The 18,801-nt window shown below is 43.3% G+C and overlaps 1 protein-coding gene across 1 annotated transcript in view; it reads left to right on the top strand.

Moving 5' to 3' along the window:
* The window catches only part of LOC143023514 (uncharacterized), a 551,512-nt gene that overhangs the window by 139,424 nt on the left and 393,287 nt on the right, over positions 1-18,801 (top strand). Inside the window, exons 2-4 of the mRNA XM_076182052.1 lie at positions 8,961-9,073; positions 12,904-13,109; positions 16,480-16,668. Of these exons, the coding sequence (XP_076038167.1) occupies positions 8,961-9,073; positions 12,904-13,109; positions 16,480-16,668 (508 nt within the window). The remainder of the gene's footprint in view (positions 1-8,960; positions 9,074-12,903; positions 13,110-16,479; positions 16,669-18,801) is intronic.

Here is an 18,801-nt window from a genome sequence, read left to right as displayed (position 1 = left end):
CCCCCCTTCTCGCTCCCTTCTCACCCCCTTCTCGCTCCCTTCTCACCCCCTTCTCGCCCCCTTCTCGCCCCCTTCTCACCCCCTTCTCGCTCCCTTCTCACCCCTTCTCGCTCCCTTCTCCCTTCTCGCTCCCTTCTCGCTCCCTTCTCACCCCTTCTCGCTCCCTTCTCACCCCTTCTCGCTCCCTTCTCACCCCCTTCTCGCTCCCTTCTCACCCCCTTCTCGCTCCCTTCTCACCCCCTTCTCGCTCCCTTCTCACCCCCTTCTCGCTCCCTTCTCACCCCCTTCTCGCTCCCTTCTCACCCCCTTCTCGCTCCCTTCTCACCCCCTTCTCGCTCCCTTCTCACTCCCTTCTCACTCCCTCCTCGCTCCCTTCTCACTCCCTCCTCGCTCCCTTCTCACCCCCTTCTCGCTCCCTTCTCACTCACTCCCCACTCTCACTCCCTCACTCCCTCCCCACTCTCACTCCCTCACTCCCTGTGTGCGCGGCAGGAATCCATCCCCCCTGGCGGATGACACATTTCTAGCGCTTCTAGATTGGCGGCAACTAGAGCTGGAGAAAGTTTGTCATTGAGAGTCGGCGGCGGTGGTGGTGGTCGTCGTCGTCCTTGGTATTGAAAAGGCTCTTTTCGTTTGTTTGTCTGTGGAATACCCACCTCCCCCTCCACCCCCCCACCCCCCGGGGAGGGGGGGAGGGAGGGAAGGGATAGGAGAGGACCCGGATCGGACGTGGAATTTCCCGAACATCGAGAGGAAGAGATGGTGAGGAGGAAATGAGGAGGTGGAGATGGTGAGGAGGAGGAGGAAGAGATGGAGATGGTGAAGAGGAGGAGGAGGAGGAAATGGTGAAGAAGAGGATGAGGAGGAAGAAATGGTGAAAAGGGGGAGGCGGAGGAGATGGTGAAGAGGAGGAGGCGGAGGTGGTGATGGTGAAGAGGAGGAGGTGGTAAGGAAGAGGAGGAGATGGTGAGGAAGAGGAGGAGGAGGAGGAGGAGGAGGAGGAACACACCCAAGCCAAGCCTCCGGACAGATGAAGAAGCTGTTCATTCAGCCGAGGGAGTGGGCGTTGCTCAGTAGTAGATGGTGCTGTCAAGCGATTTTAATGATTCGAAATAAGTCTGGATAGATTGTAAGTTGCAAGTTTGACACTTGGTTCGTTGGTCTTCCTTGTAGATTTAATTCTGGCCTGATAGCAATCTCGTTGGTTTAAATTAGGGAGGGAAGTTTGGGGTAGAAAACTGAGACTATCGTAGGTAGTATGACTATTTTCCGAACACTGCTGTTCTTTTGTTATCATCATCATCGTCATCATCATAATCGTCGTCGTCGTCGTCGTTATCGTCGTCGTTTTTGTTATTTTTGATCATTTATTTTTATTTTGGTTTTAGTTTTTTTCGTTTCTATTTTATCATTTTTTATTTAATTAAATTTTATTCATCCATTTTTATTATTGCATTCTGTTTTAGTATTTTATTTATTTTTATTTATTTATTTATTTATTTTTTCATTATTATGGAAGAGTCCATGGTTGGCTTGCGCAAAGGCAAAATCTTGGCCCACGTCGTTCAAGACTGAGGCTTTGTCATGGCGGACGGCCCGTGGTAATGACCGTCATCGTGCAATCGGTCTTCCACCGGTCTTTTCGACCGTGACCGCGTCAACCGCAGAGGCTGTACCGATATCGTAGTGACGTCACGACCCGGTCAAGGGTAATTGTGTAGTTACCCGTGGAAGGGTTACCGGTCGAGACGGTTACCGGTCAGGACGATTACCCGCGGGACGGTTATCCGTGTGACGGTTACCGGTCGAGACGGCTCCCCGCGGGACGGTTACCGGTTAATGAGGTGGACACGCTTGGAGGTGTCAATAACCGCAGTAAAGACGCTGGAGTGATGCTGACGTCAAAGCGGAATAGAATCGCCTGGCGGCAGCTGTAGTCCAAAGGAAAGTGCCACCCGGTTCGGAAGGGAAACGACAGGGTCCTCGACTGTGTCAAGAACGAACTTCGGATCAGCTGCCATAGGTCAGGTCAGGTCAGGTCAGGTCAGGTCTTGGAAACAGATATTACCTGCAAACGTTTATATATATATATATATATATATATATATATATATATATATATATATATATATATATACACACACACACACACACACACACACACACACACACACACACACCTGCAAATGTCTGAATACGTGTCTTTAACACGCAAGCAAATGTACGTTGATACATGGCTGTAAACGTTGACAGTATATATCTCCAAACGTTTTAATACATGTACTTGAACTTGTGCCGGCACGTGCCTGCATATCCAAATGTTTAAATTTTAGCCAGATTTTACCGATGGAAACACAGACTGGAGTCACGAGCATAGCTATACTGTATACTTGTGTATAAACAAATATTTTTTATTATTATTACTAAGACAGGATGGTCATCAATTGTTTATGAATGTCCGTATGGATCAAGATGCTGCTGCCATCTTTGAAGAACTTGATGTTTCTCTCCAAGTGAATGAAATCTGTTGTCATGAACCAGAATAGAAATCTTGTGACGTCATTCTACACGTGTGAATGATCTTCAAGTTGAGATCATTCATCGAATTGTAACAAGGTGGCCTGGAGTTAGCCAGAGTTAAATATAGTGTGACATTGCTCAAATTATTTAATCTTGGCCATGAAATTCGTCTCCATTGATTTAAAACTTCTGACATATTGAAATTAATTGTGGTGACACTTCTTGCTTAGGTCGATCCGTTGGTGATTGACGGCGACAGTGCTCCGGTGAGGTGAAATGAATTGAGTGAGGTTGGGTGGTGGTGGTGATGCTGAGGGCTTTGTCGCTGGTGCCACTCTCTTAGTCCATCCCCACTCGCAGGAAGGACACCCCACACCCTCCCTCCTTCCCCTTTCCCACCACCTTCCCCTCTCCCACCACCACCTCCCCTCCTCCCACCACCTTCCCCTCTCCCACCACCACCTCCCCTCCTCCCACCACCTTCTCCCCCTCTCCCACCACCACCTCCCCTCCTCCCACCACCTTCCCCTCTCCCACCACCACCTCCCCCTCTCCCACCACCACCTCCCCTCCTCCCACCACCTCCCCCTCTCCCACCACCTCCCCCTCTCCCACCACGTCCTCCCCCTCTCCCACCACCTCCCCCTCTCCCACCACCTCCTCCCCCTCTCCCACCACCTCCTCCCCCTCTCCCACCACCTCCTCCCCCTCTCCCACCACCTCCTCCCCCTCTCCCACCACCTCCTCCCCCTCTCCCACCACCTCCTCCCCCTCTCCCACCACCTCCTCCCCCTCTCCCACCACCTCCTCCCCCTCTCTTCACCACCTCCTCCCTCTCCCACCACCACTCTCCCTCTCTCCCACCACCACTCTCCCTCTCTCCCACCACCACTCTCCCTCTCTCCCACCACCACTCTCCCTCTCTCCCACCACCACTCTCCCTCTCTCCCACCACCACCTCCCCCTCTCCCACCACCACCTCCCCCTCTCCCACCACCACCTCCCCCTCTCCCACCACCACCTCCCCCTCTCCCACCACCTCCCCCCCTCTCCCACCACCTCCCCCTCTCCCACCACCTCCTCCCTCTCTCCCACCACCTCCTCCCTCTCTCCCACCACCTCCTTCCCATCTCCCACCACCTTCCCAACCCCTTTCCCCACCCCCATCCCATCCCCTTCTCCCACCCCCATCCCATCCCCTTCTCCCACCCCCTTCTCCCACCCCCTTCTCCCACCCCCTTCTCCCATCTCCTTCTCCCATCCCCTTCCCATCCCCTTCTCCCATCCCCTTCTCCCATCCCTTTCCCATCCCCTTCCCATCCCCTTCTCCCATCCCCTTCTCCCATCCCCTTCTCCCATCCCATCCCTTTCCCCCATCACCTTCCCATCCCCTCCCCATCCTTCCCCCCTCCCCCCCTCCCCCTTCCTCCGACGGGGAGGATTCGTTATTACACAGGAGAGGGCTGGAATTTGGAGCCCAAGGGCGAAGATGATGGGGAGTTCTGGTCCTGTGTGTCCGCACCGCTCGCTGCCACGGGCGAAGGAAGACGTCTTCCTCATAAGTAGATCAATTATTTCCGCTTGGATATGTTTTTTTTTGGGGGGGGGGGTTTAGCAAGAAATGTTGATTTCCGAGATGAATACAGTGGTAAGATCAAGGGATAAAAGAAAAAGAAAATAGACGATGTGTACATCGTGTCTTTGTGTCTCTTCTCTATTAAATATTGTATGCGTGTGTGTATGTTTGCCTGTGTATCTGTATGTCATCTCGTGTGTATCTGTGTATGTCTTCCCGTGTGTATGTGTGTATGTCTTCCCGTGTGTGTATGTGTGTGTCTTCCCGTGTGTATGTGTGTATGTCTTCCCGTGTGTATGTGTGTGTGTGTGTCTTCCCGTGTGTGTGTGTGTATGTCTTCCCGTGTGTCTGTGTGTATATTTGCCTGTCTGTATGCCTGTCTGTTTCTGTCTGTGTAGAAAGTTTGGAACTAGCAGAACCCCTTTCCGTTCCTGCTCTTACCTTGTATGGCTTAAACCAGGGAAAACAAATATATATTGTTTGTGTTTCCCGTACGTGTTGAAAGGGACACCCAGCGTCGCCACTGCAAACGGAAGCGGCGCTGGCTTGCAAGGGGACCCGGGCCCGACTCGCTCTCCTGCGGTGTCTGCCTGGGATCGCCGCATTGGAGCCAGAATTCATTCTCGTTTTTATATTCATTCGTTTATCTGTTTATTTGTTTTATTTATATTCATGGTTTATTTATCCTTGTATTTGTTTGTGTGTATTTTATGTTTGTATGCAATGTGTTTTTGTTTGCTTATTTATTCATGTGGCTTATTTTCGTATCGTTATTTTATTTGTTTTATTGCATTTGTATTCATTCTATTTTGATATTTTACTTTTCATTATGTGATATTTTATTTTTATTTTGTGTAATTTATTTATTCTATTTGTCTTGCTTATTCCACGTTTTCAATCATCACGACCAAAGAAAACGCACCCAAACTTAACTTGGTTCACCCAAACACCACAGCATTGACTACCGTAACCAAGTGGGGTATATTTAGATTAATTAAGCCCTACTTACATTTGATTAATTTAATTTAGCCTACCCCCACCTGACCGTATTCGTTAGCCTGCCGTACCTACCCAAACGTCCAGTCTACCCTATTTGTCTTCCCTAAACTGACCTACCTTAACTTACCCAAACCTACCCTAACCTAACCAAGCCTAACCTACTCTGAGCTACCTTGACCTGCTTTGACCTATCCTGGCCAAGTCAATCCTACCTTGGCCAAGTCAATCCTACCTTGGCCAAGCCTAACCTAGCATAGCCAAGCATAGTCAAGCATAGCCAAACCTAGCGTGACCTAGCATAACCAATCCCAACGAAACCAAATCTAACCTAACCTAACCTACCCAAACTGACAATGCAACCACGGCACACGCTTCACTAATGCCACCTCCTCACCCAAAACCGCTTCCCCTCCTCCCCTCTCCCCTCCCCCTCCCCCTCCCAGGATCAACATTTCCCAGGCTCCAACACCAGAATTCCAATTCCCAATTTGAGGACGCCGGGTTGAAGAGGGTCTTAAGCAGCCGTGACCCCCCTTCCCCCTTCCCTCCGGGCCCATTCACAGCTTACTACCCCCCCTCCCACCCCCTTCGTCAGTGGTCCGATTCCCCTCCCCCGGACGTGCGAAGGGACACGGGGGGGCGGGGGGGCTGTGGAGGCCGGTCAGGACCCCAAGACCAGAGTCCGTCGTGTTGTTTTCCATATTTATATTTTTTTCTTCCTTTTTCTCCTTTCGCTTGCCTTCTCAATTTTTCCTCTTCCATCTTTTTTCAGTCCTTTTTTTTTCTTTTTTCTTTCCTTTCCTATTTTTTCTTTTTTTTCGTTCCTCTTCTTTCCTCTTTTCTTCCCTTCCCTCTTTTCTTTTTTCCCTCTTTTTTTTTTTCCTTTCTCATTTTCTTTTTCCCATCTTTTTATTTCCTCTTTTCTTTCTTTTCTTTTCTTTTTCTTCTCTTCCACCGCCTTGTAAATCGCTGCAGCTGTCGCAGGAACACTTAACAATTTCGGCCCCGATTATTTTCCTCGCGAACACTTCTTGTTTATTTCAGTCGGGCTGGATCGCATAACATTAATAATACGAAGACTGCAATTATTTTGATTAGGAAATTTACTTTCGCTGCCGCCAGGCCATTTTAATAAGGCGAGAGACTCCTCTGTAGCGAAAGGGTAAAACAAATAATGAAAAATAAAAGCTCTGCAAAGACTGCATTGATTAATCGGGCTTCTGTCATATTCACGGTTAACGTATTGACATTCGCGCACAAGAGTAAACACTTTCGGAGGTCAATCACTCCGCCATTTGCGTAGTTAAAAAAAAAAAGAAAAAAAAAAGTGCCGTGGCCCCCGCCCACCTCCATGATCTCGGGTCTCTTTCAGTCCTGCGTTTCCGAGCTACTGCGTGATGGACAGCTAATTACAGCTGCCGGAACATCTGATGTTTGCAACGACCATCAGCCCCTCTCTCGTCCTTCCCCCTTCCCCCTCCCCCCTTCACACCTCTTTTCCTCACGCCTGCCAGACTTTTTTTTTTTTTGTGTGTGTGTGTGTGTGTGTGTGTGTGTGTGTGTGTGTGTGTGTGTGTGTGTGTGTGTGTGTGTGTAACATTGGATGAGGATATGAACTCCCGTAGCCTCTTTCTGTATAGTAACATTGCAAATCGCTGTTGCTAATTCAGTTTTACTTTGTGGCGTTGGGTTAGTTATAAATTGTCCATATACAACAAGGTTTTTTTCCCTCATAAGGATGTTAGGCAGCCAGCCAAGGCATGCAACCATCCCATCTCATCAGTCACCCATTTGTTCCCTTACATTTTGCTCCTCGTGGATAAAGGGTCACCCCTGTCACCTGACCATTGACCAGGTCATAAGCAATGCAGCACGACACAACAGTGTCCCGCCGCTTCATTTACATGGCGACCCTCCCCCTCCCAGCTCCCCTCGTGAGTAAATAAAGAAAACTAGGAGAAATCAAATCGGGCCACATCAATTTTTATTCCGTTCACAACTTTTCATCACTCGCACCTATCCCCTCCCTGTTCAACGGATATTCCCCTCTTGCTCAAAGACCTTGTCATCCCATCCTTCCATCTTGTTCTCGGTCTTCCTCACAGGTTCACTCCACCCACCTCTGCCTCCTACACCTCTTTTGCTAATCTTTCTTTACTTGTTCTTTCCATATGTCAAACCACCCCAGTATTCTTTCATCAACCCCATCTACCAGTTTCCTTTCCACTCTCGTTCTATCCATTCTCGTAAGTGCGCTAGTGGCGTAATGGGAAACGTGCTGGTCTCGCATTATCTTCGTTGTGGGTTCGAATTCCTCGCTCCTCTCCGATGTCTAGCAGTGATTGTCACCCGCCCCAACAGTCCCTAAGGCGCATAATAGGGCAAAGGTAACGGCTTCGGACACAGCTACTCAGCGCCTCCTGGCGTAGGCTACTCATCACCATTCTCGTAACCCCCATTTAATCTCAAACACATTCAAACTTAGCCATTTTGTCTCCCTGAAATTCCAGGTCTCTTCCTCGTACATTGTCCTCCATTCCCTGTTATATGTGACCTTAAATACTTAAAACTGTTCACATTCTCTCGAAAACTCTTGAGTACCAAAAGCACTTTCTAGTATGTTGTTTTATCATTTTCGAAACTAGTTTTCGTTTCAAATATTGGAGAGCATAAAAGTTTAAATTCCCGAATGAGAGAATTTATAAAATCGTCTGGAACAAAACTTAACTTTGAAGCGGTTAATGGGGTTTGTCACACCCTCATTAATCTTAACCTCGTTAGTCAGGTGTCACTCTCCCCCTCCCCGAATAAGTTGAACGTTAATATTACTATTTACTATTTTATATAATTATTTACTAAGTATTTGCGATTATTTAATGTATAACAATCGTATGCTTTGACTTGCTCATCCTCTTTCCCATGTTAAGGGTGAACCTTGCCATATTTATTGTAGACGTTTGGGAAAGGATGCTAGGAGGAGATTGTATGAAGGGGTGATTGTGCCGACAGCACTGTATGGGGCAGAAACATGGAATATAAGAGAGGAAAAGCTTAAATGTGTTTAAGATGAAATACCTGAGAAATATGGTAGGGGTTACTGGACTGAATAGAGTGAGAAATGAGGAGTAGAGTGGGAATGGCAAGGGAGTTGGGATATAGGGTTGATGAAAGAGTATTGGGATGGTTTGGATACATGGAAAAAATGAGGGAAAAAAAGATTAGTAAAAGAGGTGTGGGAGGCAGAGGTGGAAGGAGTGAACATGAGGGAGCGACCAAGAATTGAGATGGATGGGTGGGGTAAAAGGGGCATTGGGAAAGAAGGATACGTCTGTTGAGGAAGGGAGGAGACAGAAGATAGGGGTGAAAGGAGAATGGTTGTGTATGGATGATGCTGTGGTGCATGGGAATGGGTGAGGAATGGGGGTGAAGGAGTATGTTTAAATGGTATTTTGACGCATATCTAAGGATTTCTCGGTCCTCTTTTTCGGCATGAGGGGACGGAGAGGGGGGGGGTGCCGATTGAATGAAGCGGCCTTGCTGTTGATGTGCTGTTTTTTGCTGCATTGCTTCTGACCAGGTGCAGTGGGCGAAATGCATGGATGACCCGTCATCTAAGATGAGGCAAGAAAAGAGGGAGGGGTGATGAATGGGAGTGGAGTACGTGGGGATGGAATGGGTGGGAGTGGATTTATGTCTTTGACTTTGACTACCACCCTTGCAAGAGGAAAAAAGCACTTGGTGCATGTTTATTATTTATATATTTATTTCATTTGTTCAAGTCAATCTAATTTACTTGGCAATTTATTTGTTTTCTGTATACATTTACTTGCTTATTTATTTATAATTTTATTTGTTTCCGTTGCAGATCATGTCCGCCGTACGTGAAGAGCTACGTGGGGCGCTCCGTGTGGCGTCACCTTCGGAGCAGCGAAGACAACGGTCTCCACGCCCACGACACCGTCGACTCTACCAATCACAGTACGTGTTTGTCGATTTTGAAAAGTTCTCGTGCGCTTGTATATGTGGATTTGTGGGAATACGATAGAAATGTACTTTTACCACCAAACCGCCTGTTGTCGTTCGTAATTTTAAATGTAATCCAATACAAATTGTTGAAATGATATACTTGTGAATAAAAAAAAAAGTTGAAGGCATCCAGTGTTCATATAATAATTAGGAGTCCTATCTAAGAAAAAAATAAAACGATTGAAATGATACTAAATCACTTGTAAAAAGTAAGAATAGATTTGCAGTATTGTTATTTTCAATGTGCCGTTGTATGAAAAGACATGTGATGAATAGAAATATGTAATCGTTATTGTTCAAATATTTAAAGTATTTGTATAATGCATGTTTTGTAAATAGGAGGACTGCATATTCCCGTTGTAGGTCTTACTGTTTCTACTGAACACGCGACCAGCAAAGATTAATCTTCCATAATGTTGATGGAAGAGAGAGATTTACCAAAAATAGAAATAGAAATATAGATAAATAAACGAATAGACAGATAAAACTGGGCCAGCGAAGGGAATATGCTACTAGCGGAATTAATTTGAAAAAAAAAACGATTCGAGCAAAATTTTCCTGTAAGGGGAAGACGGCATGACGTAAAACAAGAGGATAGATGTTACCTGCCCATCAGTTCAATCGAATTCTCGTGTATATAGTGGAGCAAAAGAATAATGAATTTAATAAAAAAAAATGCGTGTGTGTATATATATATATATATATATATATATATATATATATATATATATATATATATATCGAATCGGGTAATACTGACCATTCACCCGAGTCCCCATCACAAAATTTCGTTGATGTGTAACTTAAATGTATACATAAACTTCAATATTCTTTTATGAATTTCTACATCATTCTCCATTAGTATTTTAATAACTGCAATTAACTGCCCTCTATATTATCTATATGGCACGACTGACGCTGATGGACTGAAGTAAAAACGTGAATTTGAAACTAGTTTTTAACTTTGTTAATGGATACTACTAAAGATGCTCAAATGTGGTATTTTGTTTATGTAGGTAATTTCAGTAGGCGGCCTAAAAGAATTTGTGGTGCATCTGAACTCATGAACGTTGTTTTTGTTGAACATAATAGGGTTTTATAGGGATAAAAATGGAAATGCTACTGAAATGCACGCACAAAAAAAAAAAAATGAGTTCGTAAACATCGAACTACAAAATCCGAGCATGTGTATAACGCATATGCGTACGTGAAGTAGCACAGGGACGCAAGCACTATTTAACTGTTGCACGCACGAACCCAAGCAGCCAAAACTGGCACGCTACATACATCAGTTCACTGCCACCCACATATTTAATAATCAGCTCACGCACGCATCGGGATGTGACACATAAGTTGACATGGCAGTTTTTCAGCGTCGTTCCTTCTCAGAAACTATTCAGAATTCGGTCATCGTTGCCTCAGGGCTGCGGGGTCGAGGGCAAAAGAAAAGCGGTTACAGACTTGAGTTAACCATGTTAAATCACACAATTTAACTTACCCGTCCCTCCATTACCTCGTATGAATAAAATTGCACATTCTAGAGAAATTTTACTCTAGCTACTAAGTCTAGAGTGTGGCATAAGATCTATTATGCCAAGATATTCAAGGGGTTGAGGGCTTTATTTGTACAAGAATCTAAACAAAACTGTGAAACTCATCCACTGTTGTCATGAGAACTACACTATGAAAGTGTGGCTGTTAAGATCCTTAAAAAATTGTACTACTTGCTTTTAGTGTGTTTGATAATATATTTTTAACTTTCCCTGTGTTGATGCTTCTCTTGCGTGAATGACATTGCCTGGCTGCAGTCAGAACACAAGTGCAACTTTGTAATAGTGAAAGGTGTAAGAAGCCTATGAGTATGTAGATGGATAGGTAGCAACAAAGAATATGCAGTATATGCAAGGCTCTCACATGAGGGGCATATGGCCGAGGGCGGCGCTTATAGCGGGGGGGAGGGGTGTTCAAATCTGGACTTGTCGCCCACTAAGCTAACAGAATAATGATAATAAAAAAATAGGTCAAAGAAGCCTAGAATATCTTACCGTAATCGACAATTTTTGCGTTAGAATCAACAAAATGGTAAATATTTTATCTTATCCTTTCTGCAAGAAGGACATTACAAATTCTGAAATCTGTTAAATTATTTCGCAAGCCAATAGCTAAAATGCGTACATAAGAAATTAAGTTTGACACAAAATATCTACATTTTCTTTTCCGTTTATTTATTCATGCTCAGTTGATTTGCGGTTTTTGCGGAGGCGAGAAGTGGTGAAGGGGGGAGGTCAGGGGCGTCATTGAAAACTTTGCACCGGGGCTGCACGTAGGCATGTAAGGGCTCTGAGTATATGTAGTCTATAGCAGTAGTTATTTAAAAAGGAAATAGGCAAGAACTGGTTTACCTATAGTGGTCAACGAATGAAATAGATCAAGTAACCATGTAGTGAGCACTGAAACTACCGGTTGTTTTAAGAAAAGGTTACACAGTTTTATGGATGGGGATGATAGTCGGTAATGTACATGAAACTGTATAGTGCAGGCTTTATGGTCTCTTGCAGTCTCCTTCATTCTTATGTTCATAGTCTGATCTCAAGGACTTAAAAGTTATTAGAGCTGTTTGAGCTGAAAGTGGGCACTGCCTGTGTACATACATAGAGTACATTATTTTTATTTTTATTGTTGTTATTGTGGCAGGAAAGGGAGGAGTGGAAGTGTAGGTAAATTTTAGATTGAGATAAGCAAGGAAATGCCTTGGGAGATTAAAAAGCATTATGAGAAATAGGTATCTAGGAATGGATGCAAAGGGAAGGTTGTATAAAGGGGTGATTGTACCGACAGTATTGTAAAGGGCAGAGACTTGGAATTTAAGAGAGGCAGAGAGGAAAAGTTTAAACATGTTTGAGATGAAATGTCTGAAGTATGGTAGAGGTTACTAGGCTAGAGTGAGAAATGAGGAAATGGGGAGGAGAACAGGAGTGGAAAAGGAGATGCCAGATAGGGCTGATGAAAGATTATTGGGATGGTTTGGACATATGGAAAGAATGAGGGATGAAAGATTAGTAAAAGGTGTGGAAGTCAGAGGTGGAGGGAGTGAACTTGAGGGGATAACTGAGGATGAGATGGATGGATTGGGTGAAGGGGAAATTGAGAAAGAGGGGAATGTCTGTTGAGCAAGGAAGGGCTAAGGCAGGAGATAGGGATGAGAGTAACTGTGTATAGATGATATTGTTATGGAAGTAAGGGAGGGGCAGGGAAGGGGGGTAGAGGGTGCGTATGTGTGATATTTTGACACAACTTGAGAGGATTTCTCCCCATCTTCTCTTTTTCTGTATGAGGGGACAGGGGGATGTTGCCAATAAAGTGAAGTGGCCTTGCTGTGGATGTACTGTGTGTTGCTATATTGCTTCTGACCCAGGGCAGTGGGCAGGATACAGAGATGACCAGTCATCCATGAGGAGCTAAGATGAGAGGGGGGGAAAGGGTAGTAGATGGGAGTGGAATGGGTAGGAGTAGGTACCTCCCTTATAAGGGGGAAAAACTGTTGGTGTATAGATAGATTAATATTATTAGTATTATTACCTATATTATTATTTTTTAATTACATTGGTACTATTTCAATGTTTACATAACTGTTAACATTAGGCTCTATGAGTTTGAGATATAGGTATCTATATTGTTACTGGTGTTATGTTATTAAAGTAGCTCTTGATTCTGCATAACACAAATTAGGTAATCCTTTGCTCTCAACTTGTAAGGAAATTTATACTGACCCACTCTTGCAGCATACGATTCCATGAAGCTGGTGCAGCAGGTGACCTCCAAAGCCAACGAAGTAATCCGTTACCTGAAGGCAACACTGACAGAAGAAGAGGTGAAGGGACTGCCACGCTGTCTCCCTGTCAGCCACTGGGCCATCAAGAACACAAGGCGCAAGATGGAGGACCGCAACATTGTCATACAGGATCTTGACACAATGTATGGTCTTAATGTGAGTATTGTACTCTAACAAATTCTGCTAGAGTCTTGTGTTTGTGTATGTTGATAGTGTTTGTAAGATCTTCCCTTGTGGACAAGTGACCACTGATGGGTATTGGTGGTGGCACTGCAAGATGGATGGCAAAGAGAATAATCTCCCTGATGTCCATTTTCAAAACCTGACATAAACCCTCGCCCTCATCTGAAGGTACAACCCCAAGGGGCTGGCATTTGGTCTCAGAACTGGGCCTGCAAGATGGATGGCAAAGAGAATAATCTCCCTGATGTCCATTTTCAAAACCTGACATAAACCCTCGCCCTCATCTGAAGGTACAACCCCAAGGGGCTGGCATTTGGTCTCAGAACTGGGCCCAAGATCTATCCAAAACATCACTTGTATTTCCTCCATCTTTTCACATAAGGAGGGCTGACAGCTGTTGACCTCGGTTCCTCCTACTACCTAAGGACATTAAATGTCCCACACTAATACAGCACGAATAATGGTCAAAATTTCATCCTAGAGAGATCAGGGGGGACCTGTGCCAGCCACTGTGGGGCTGTGAATTTCCAGTTGGTGAAACTTGGGGCAACGGTTGTTAAACAAATAATGAAAGTTAATCCAAGCATTTGGTTACTAGTCTGACACTTGAGCATAGTTAAGAATTAAAATGGCAGCACTGGAGTAGGACTGGTTGAACAGAGTAATTGAAGAGAGGGAAGGAATAGAAGAAAAAAGTGTGGAAATGTGATATACAATATACATAATGTATATTGAAAGTGGCTTATTGGTTGCCCGGTTACAGATGGAAGTTATGCTGGTTCCATGATATAGTCATTCATAGTATGGATGAGGAGAGAGGAATTGATGTGGGAGTACTGTTTTGAACAGAAGTTGAATTGGCTTTTGTATGCATATGACTTTGCAGTTTTGTTTGCACAAAGAAGTGTTTGCTGGTGGTGTTGGACAGATTTAGGTTTGTTAAGGTGAAGATGGGCTGGCTCTGTGTAAAGACAAAATTATTAGCCTGTTGAATATACATATACTTATAAATGCCCACTTTCCCTTTACAAGTGGGGTGAGCTAGTCAAGATATACACTGTAAAACATGGGATGCATAATGATCATAGGTTTTGTTACTGTTGTTAATCATACATACATACATATACCAAGGCTTTTTCCTCCTTACAAGCGAGGTAGCCAAAAAGGGAAAGGCATAAAATCAATTCCACCCATTCCATCCCTGAATACACTCCACACCCCTCCACCCTCCCTCTTATCTGAGAAATTTGGTATTTTTTTCTTCCCTTTTATTTTCTTGGCTCTTCTTATTTTTTTTCTTTGTATTTGGTAAAACCAGGAATTTCCCTGTGATAAATGTGAATTTCTCTGTTGCTATGGAGCTGTTAACATGTTCAAATTACTATATTTGCATAATTCTGTGGTACCAGTTACTCTGTTCCCACGCTAGATTCCAGAACCAGAAAGTCCTGTCTCTCACTTGTGGACTCCAATACCTTAGTAATCAATCCTCAGCCTGACCAAACTGACACACCATTATGCAAGTGGAGAATTATTTACATTATTTATTTATCCATTTAGTGATTCAGTTGTCTGTCTATTCATATACTTGGTTGTTTATTTGAGTGAATAAGGAGAGCGGGGGGGGTGGTCATCATAATGAAGAAGTGTAGATAAACCAACTCCCGCTGTTGTGCCCTGCTGTGGAAGTCCTTTGTGTTGACCTGACCACCCCCTGTATAAGGAGGAAAGGGTCCTTTGGTATGTCTGTACTGCCATATTGGCTATACATACATGTATCAAAAGGCCCTTTCTCCTTTATAAGGGGGGAAGTGGCCCATACAAGGCAAACACCCATCCCTCACCCATCCAGTACCCATCCAGCACCCATTTGTTGTCCTCTATATCTTAGTTCCACAGCATGGCCCAACAGCCATAGCTGATTCACACTCCACTGCTTAATTGTATGGCAAAAGATATATTAGTTATAATGTGTGTATATACCATATGGCATGAAGGGGATGACATGGTATGTCATGACTTTGTGGGTGAAAAATAAAGAAAGTGGATCCCCTCTCCATTTTGTTCCTCCTCATTTAGTTGCCTTTAATGGTATTGTGGGAACATAATGACAGCATTCTTATTCCTCCATCAGAGGAACAGTATTAGTTGTACACTCTCATTAAATGTGTATCTTTTGGTTTTAGATTTGTATAGCAACCATCATTGTTGTCACTTCAAAGTTTACATGCATACAGTGCAGGGGAAGGTGGGTGGGCTCAGTTAAGGAAAGTTATTTAGTGGCATCCCGAATGGAATATGCCCTTACCTGTGTCTTCAGGGCTGAGATATACTCAAGGGGGAACAGAACTTCGTGTGGTGACTGGGCAGCTGCCTCTACTTATAAGTAGTACAATAGCTGATGTTTTCTCAGCTGTGGGGTGCATTTATTTTGGGGCCATAAACTTGTAACATAAACAAGTCATTATGTTGTAAAACTTGTTCATATTGTAAACATTCATTGAAAGATGCTGGCCACTGTAATAGCTAGAAGAGAGGTCATTTATACATAAGCAGTATGATGACTTAACAGATAGTGAATGTCTTGATGCATTACAATGAGGTGAAGTGCAGTTAGATACAGCTGTACTGAGGTGGTGAAATGATAATTGCTGATTTGAGTTTCATTGAATGGAAATCTACAGCCTTATAGCAGCTGGGGCCTTCCCATAGATTTCTATAGAAAAAGACCTTGAGTTTGTGTGTTGCATTAGTGTGGGACATTTCTTTATCACCAACTTGTAGCAGTAGGAGAATAGTTACCAGTTACCAGCTCTCCCAGTATGAAAATTGAGCAAATATGCATGAAATTAAGAGAGATCTTGGAATTGGTCCAGAGGCAGTGTCAGCTCCTTTCGGGCCATACCTCCAGATGGAGGTGAGGGTGTTGTCATGATTTGTAGATGGATTTCAGGGTAATGACTTTCTTCAACCATCTTGCAAGACCTCCACATTTAGGTACCCATTGCTGGTCTTTGGTGTTGGGTTTGTTAGAATGTTTTAGTTGTAGTGAATTGATTAGTAGAGGAGTTACTTCCCTTTGGTCTGTGTAAGTAAATTATATCAGATGATGCTAACTAAAACAGAAATTATAAATACAATGGAGTTGAAGGGGTTGATAGGTTTGAGAAATTAAATGACATGTAATGATGGCTGGTAGTGTCTTGGTACAATATCAATTGGGAGATGGTACCAAAGTCTGCATTGTGTTATCCTTGGTTTTGATATAATTTATTTATGGTTTGGAAATTCGTTTGTGGATTTTATAGTAATATGGCTTTATTGATGTCTTTGTTTTCTGCAGCTGGGCTACCCACATGCCTTTTATGGTGTTTTCGATGGCCATGCTGGGTCAGATGCAGCAATGTATACATCAGCCCACTTGCATCAGTTCATGATACAGCACCCAGAATATGCTGAAGATCCTGTCACAGCTCTGCGTCATGCCTTCTCTATCACAGACACCAACTTCATCAAGAAGTCTTCAAAAGAGGTTAGTATGTTTTAACTCTTTGGATAGTAATATGTTTATCCATTGCTTAATGAAAGTGCCCTGTAACAGTGTAATCAATGATGATACAAGATGGTTACACATCAAATTGGATTAATCAAGGTAGGTTTCTAATTATTTGGATATTAATGGGGCTTAATTAGGCTAAATACTCAATAGGCTTTATAGGCTAAATATACAACAAGCTCAATAGGAACAACTTCTTTTGGTTGAATGAATAATTGTTAATATTTCAGAATATTAATCATGATATCATTTAACATCACAAACTTGACCTCTCAGAGGAGGGTAGGATGGTGCCTCTTTATAGAGAACCTTTTAAAGCAAGGAATTTAATGTAGTGTGCACTTACTACAAACTTGCTAGTTTGTAACACATACCCACATCATAAATCAATGTTAAGAGGTATGGGATGTGTAGGATGGATGTACATTTTGATTTTGCCGCCTTTCCACTGTGACCAAAAGTATGGTATTTAAATCTTAGATCATATTGGATGTTTTGAGTAGTTTTTCTGACCATTTTAGAGTATCTTTGTACAAAAAAAGAATGAAGACCCTTTATTTGCAATGAAAATTGTCCAGAATGATGCCCAGCACTACAATATTTTGACTACATTAGGCCTACTAGTAATGTTCAAAAACTGGGGATGCATTATACACAGGTTATATGAAAAATTTTTTTTTACAAAAAATATATATATAAATAAATAAATAGGGGTTGCACTATACATGAAATTGGCTTGTACACAAATATGTCAACCATGGTGATGTTACACAACTAGTGCAGCCCTGAAAGCATTTACTTTCCATTTCCAACCCTCATGCATGTCCTACTACTAATACAAAAATTTTACTTCCTTCAACAGAATTTTTTCACATTTGTAACACAATAGTTCTCAATCCTGTTATAAACCTAAAAATCCATGAAGGCCCAGAAAACATTGTTACATATACCAATGGGTTTTTCCCCTTTACAAGGGAGGTAGCCAAAAAACAAAGGCATTTTTACCTTTTACTAAATGTCTTGAGTACCTGTCTTATCTTAGACTTTTTTAGGACACACTCTTCCTATCTGAAACCTACACTGTTCTTCCTCAATCACTCCATCTGTTCCCCTCCTAATCACATGTCCACATTCTGTACTGACCATACTCAACATAATGATCCATCCAAAAAATATTTTATTCATACTTCTTCCATCCACTTGTAAAGTGAAACAATACATGCACTCCTTCAGTCCACCAGGATATTTCATTCACTTAGGTATGTATTGTACAACCTTGCCAACCATTCCACTACAATTATTTTGTCAGACATTCTGTGTAACATCCAACCAATCTAGATGCATATCCAGTTTTCATGTCTTTCAGTGTTACTTGTACCTTCTTTTCTGCAATAGCTTCATCATTCTCCTTTCCTATCAGTCATTATCTTATCTTTCACCACCATAATCAAAGCCTCTTATTCCTTTTCGACAATCGACAACTTGTTGAAATCTTCTCATTTCACTCAGACAGCTTTCATTGATAACTGTCCAGCTGCCCTGTTCTCTCTGACTCACCACATTGATTTTTTTTTTTTCCCCCGTTTCTTTCCAAAGCATCCTTTTATTCCTTTCAAAATTACTAGACAAGCTCCTTCCCTACTTTAAAAAGGTGTCATGATCATAGTGTCCAAGTCAATGAAAGGAGTGGATAACAAGGACAAATGTTGTGAAGAGTTTGTGACTGGAAACCCAGCTCCACAGTGTCTGGCAGTGGTTCCCAGGCCTATCCATAGGTCTTTCTGAGAAGAAATAATGGACTCTCATCAATGTTGTACTACTGTGGGACTTTAGCCCAGAATTTCAGTAAAAGAACAAGGGCACAGTTGCTGGCTTTCATCTCGTGTGAGAAAATTAAGGAAATGTAGCAAGTTGGTAGAGATTTAAGGCCCTGTCCAGAGATTATTAGTCCCTCAGGGCTGCACATCCAGATGGAGGTAAAGAAAAGTGTTGATGGGTTTTGAAAACGGGCAACAAGGAAACCGTTCTGACATTCACCTCACAGGAGGGCCACGTACAGGCACCTACCATTGGTCCAAAATGGGTAGATAAACAAAACAGATGATCTGG

Source organism: Oratosquilla oratoria, chromosome 3 (assembly GCF_046742065.1).
Source record: "Oratosquilla oratoria isolate Oo_2021 chromosome 3, ASM4674206v1, whole genome shotgun sequence".
NCBI classification, from domain to species: domain Eukaryota; kingdom Metazoa; phylum Arthropoda; class Malacostraca; order Stomatopoda; family Squillidae; genus Oratosquilla; species Oratosquilla oratoria.
The sequence above is the reverse complement of the archived record's forward strand: the minus strand, read 5'-3'. Positions and strand labels throughout refer to the sequence as shown.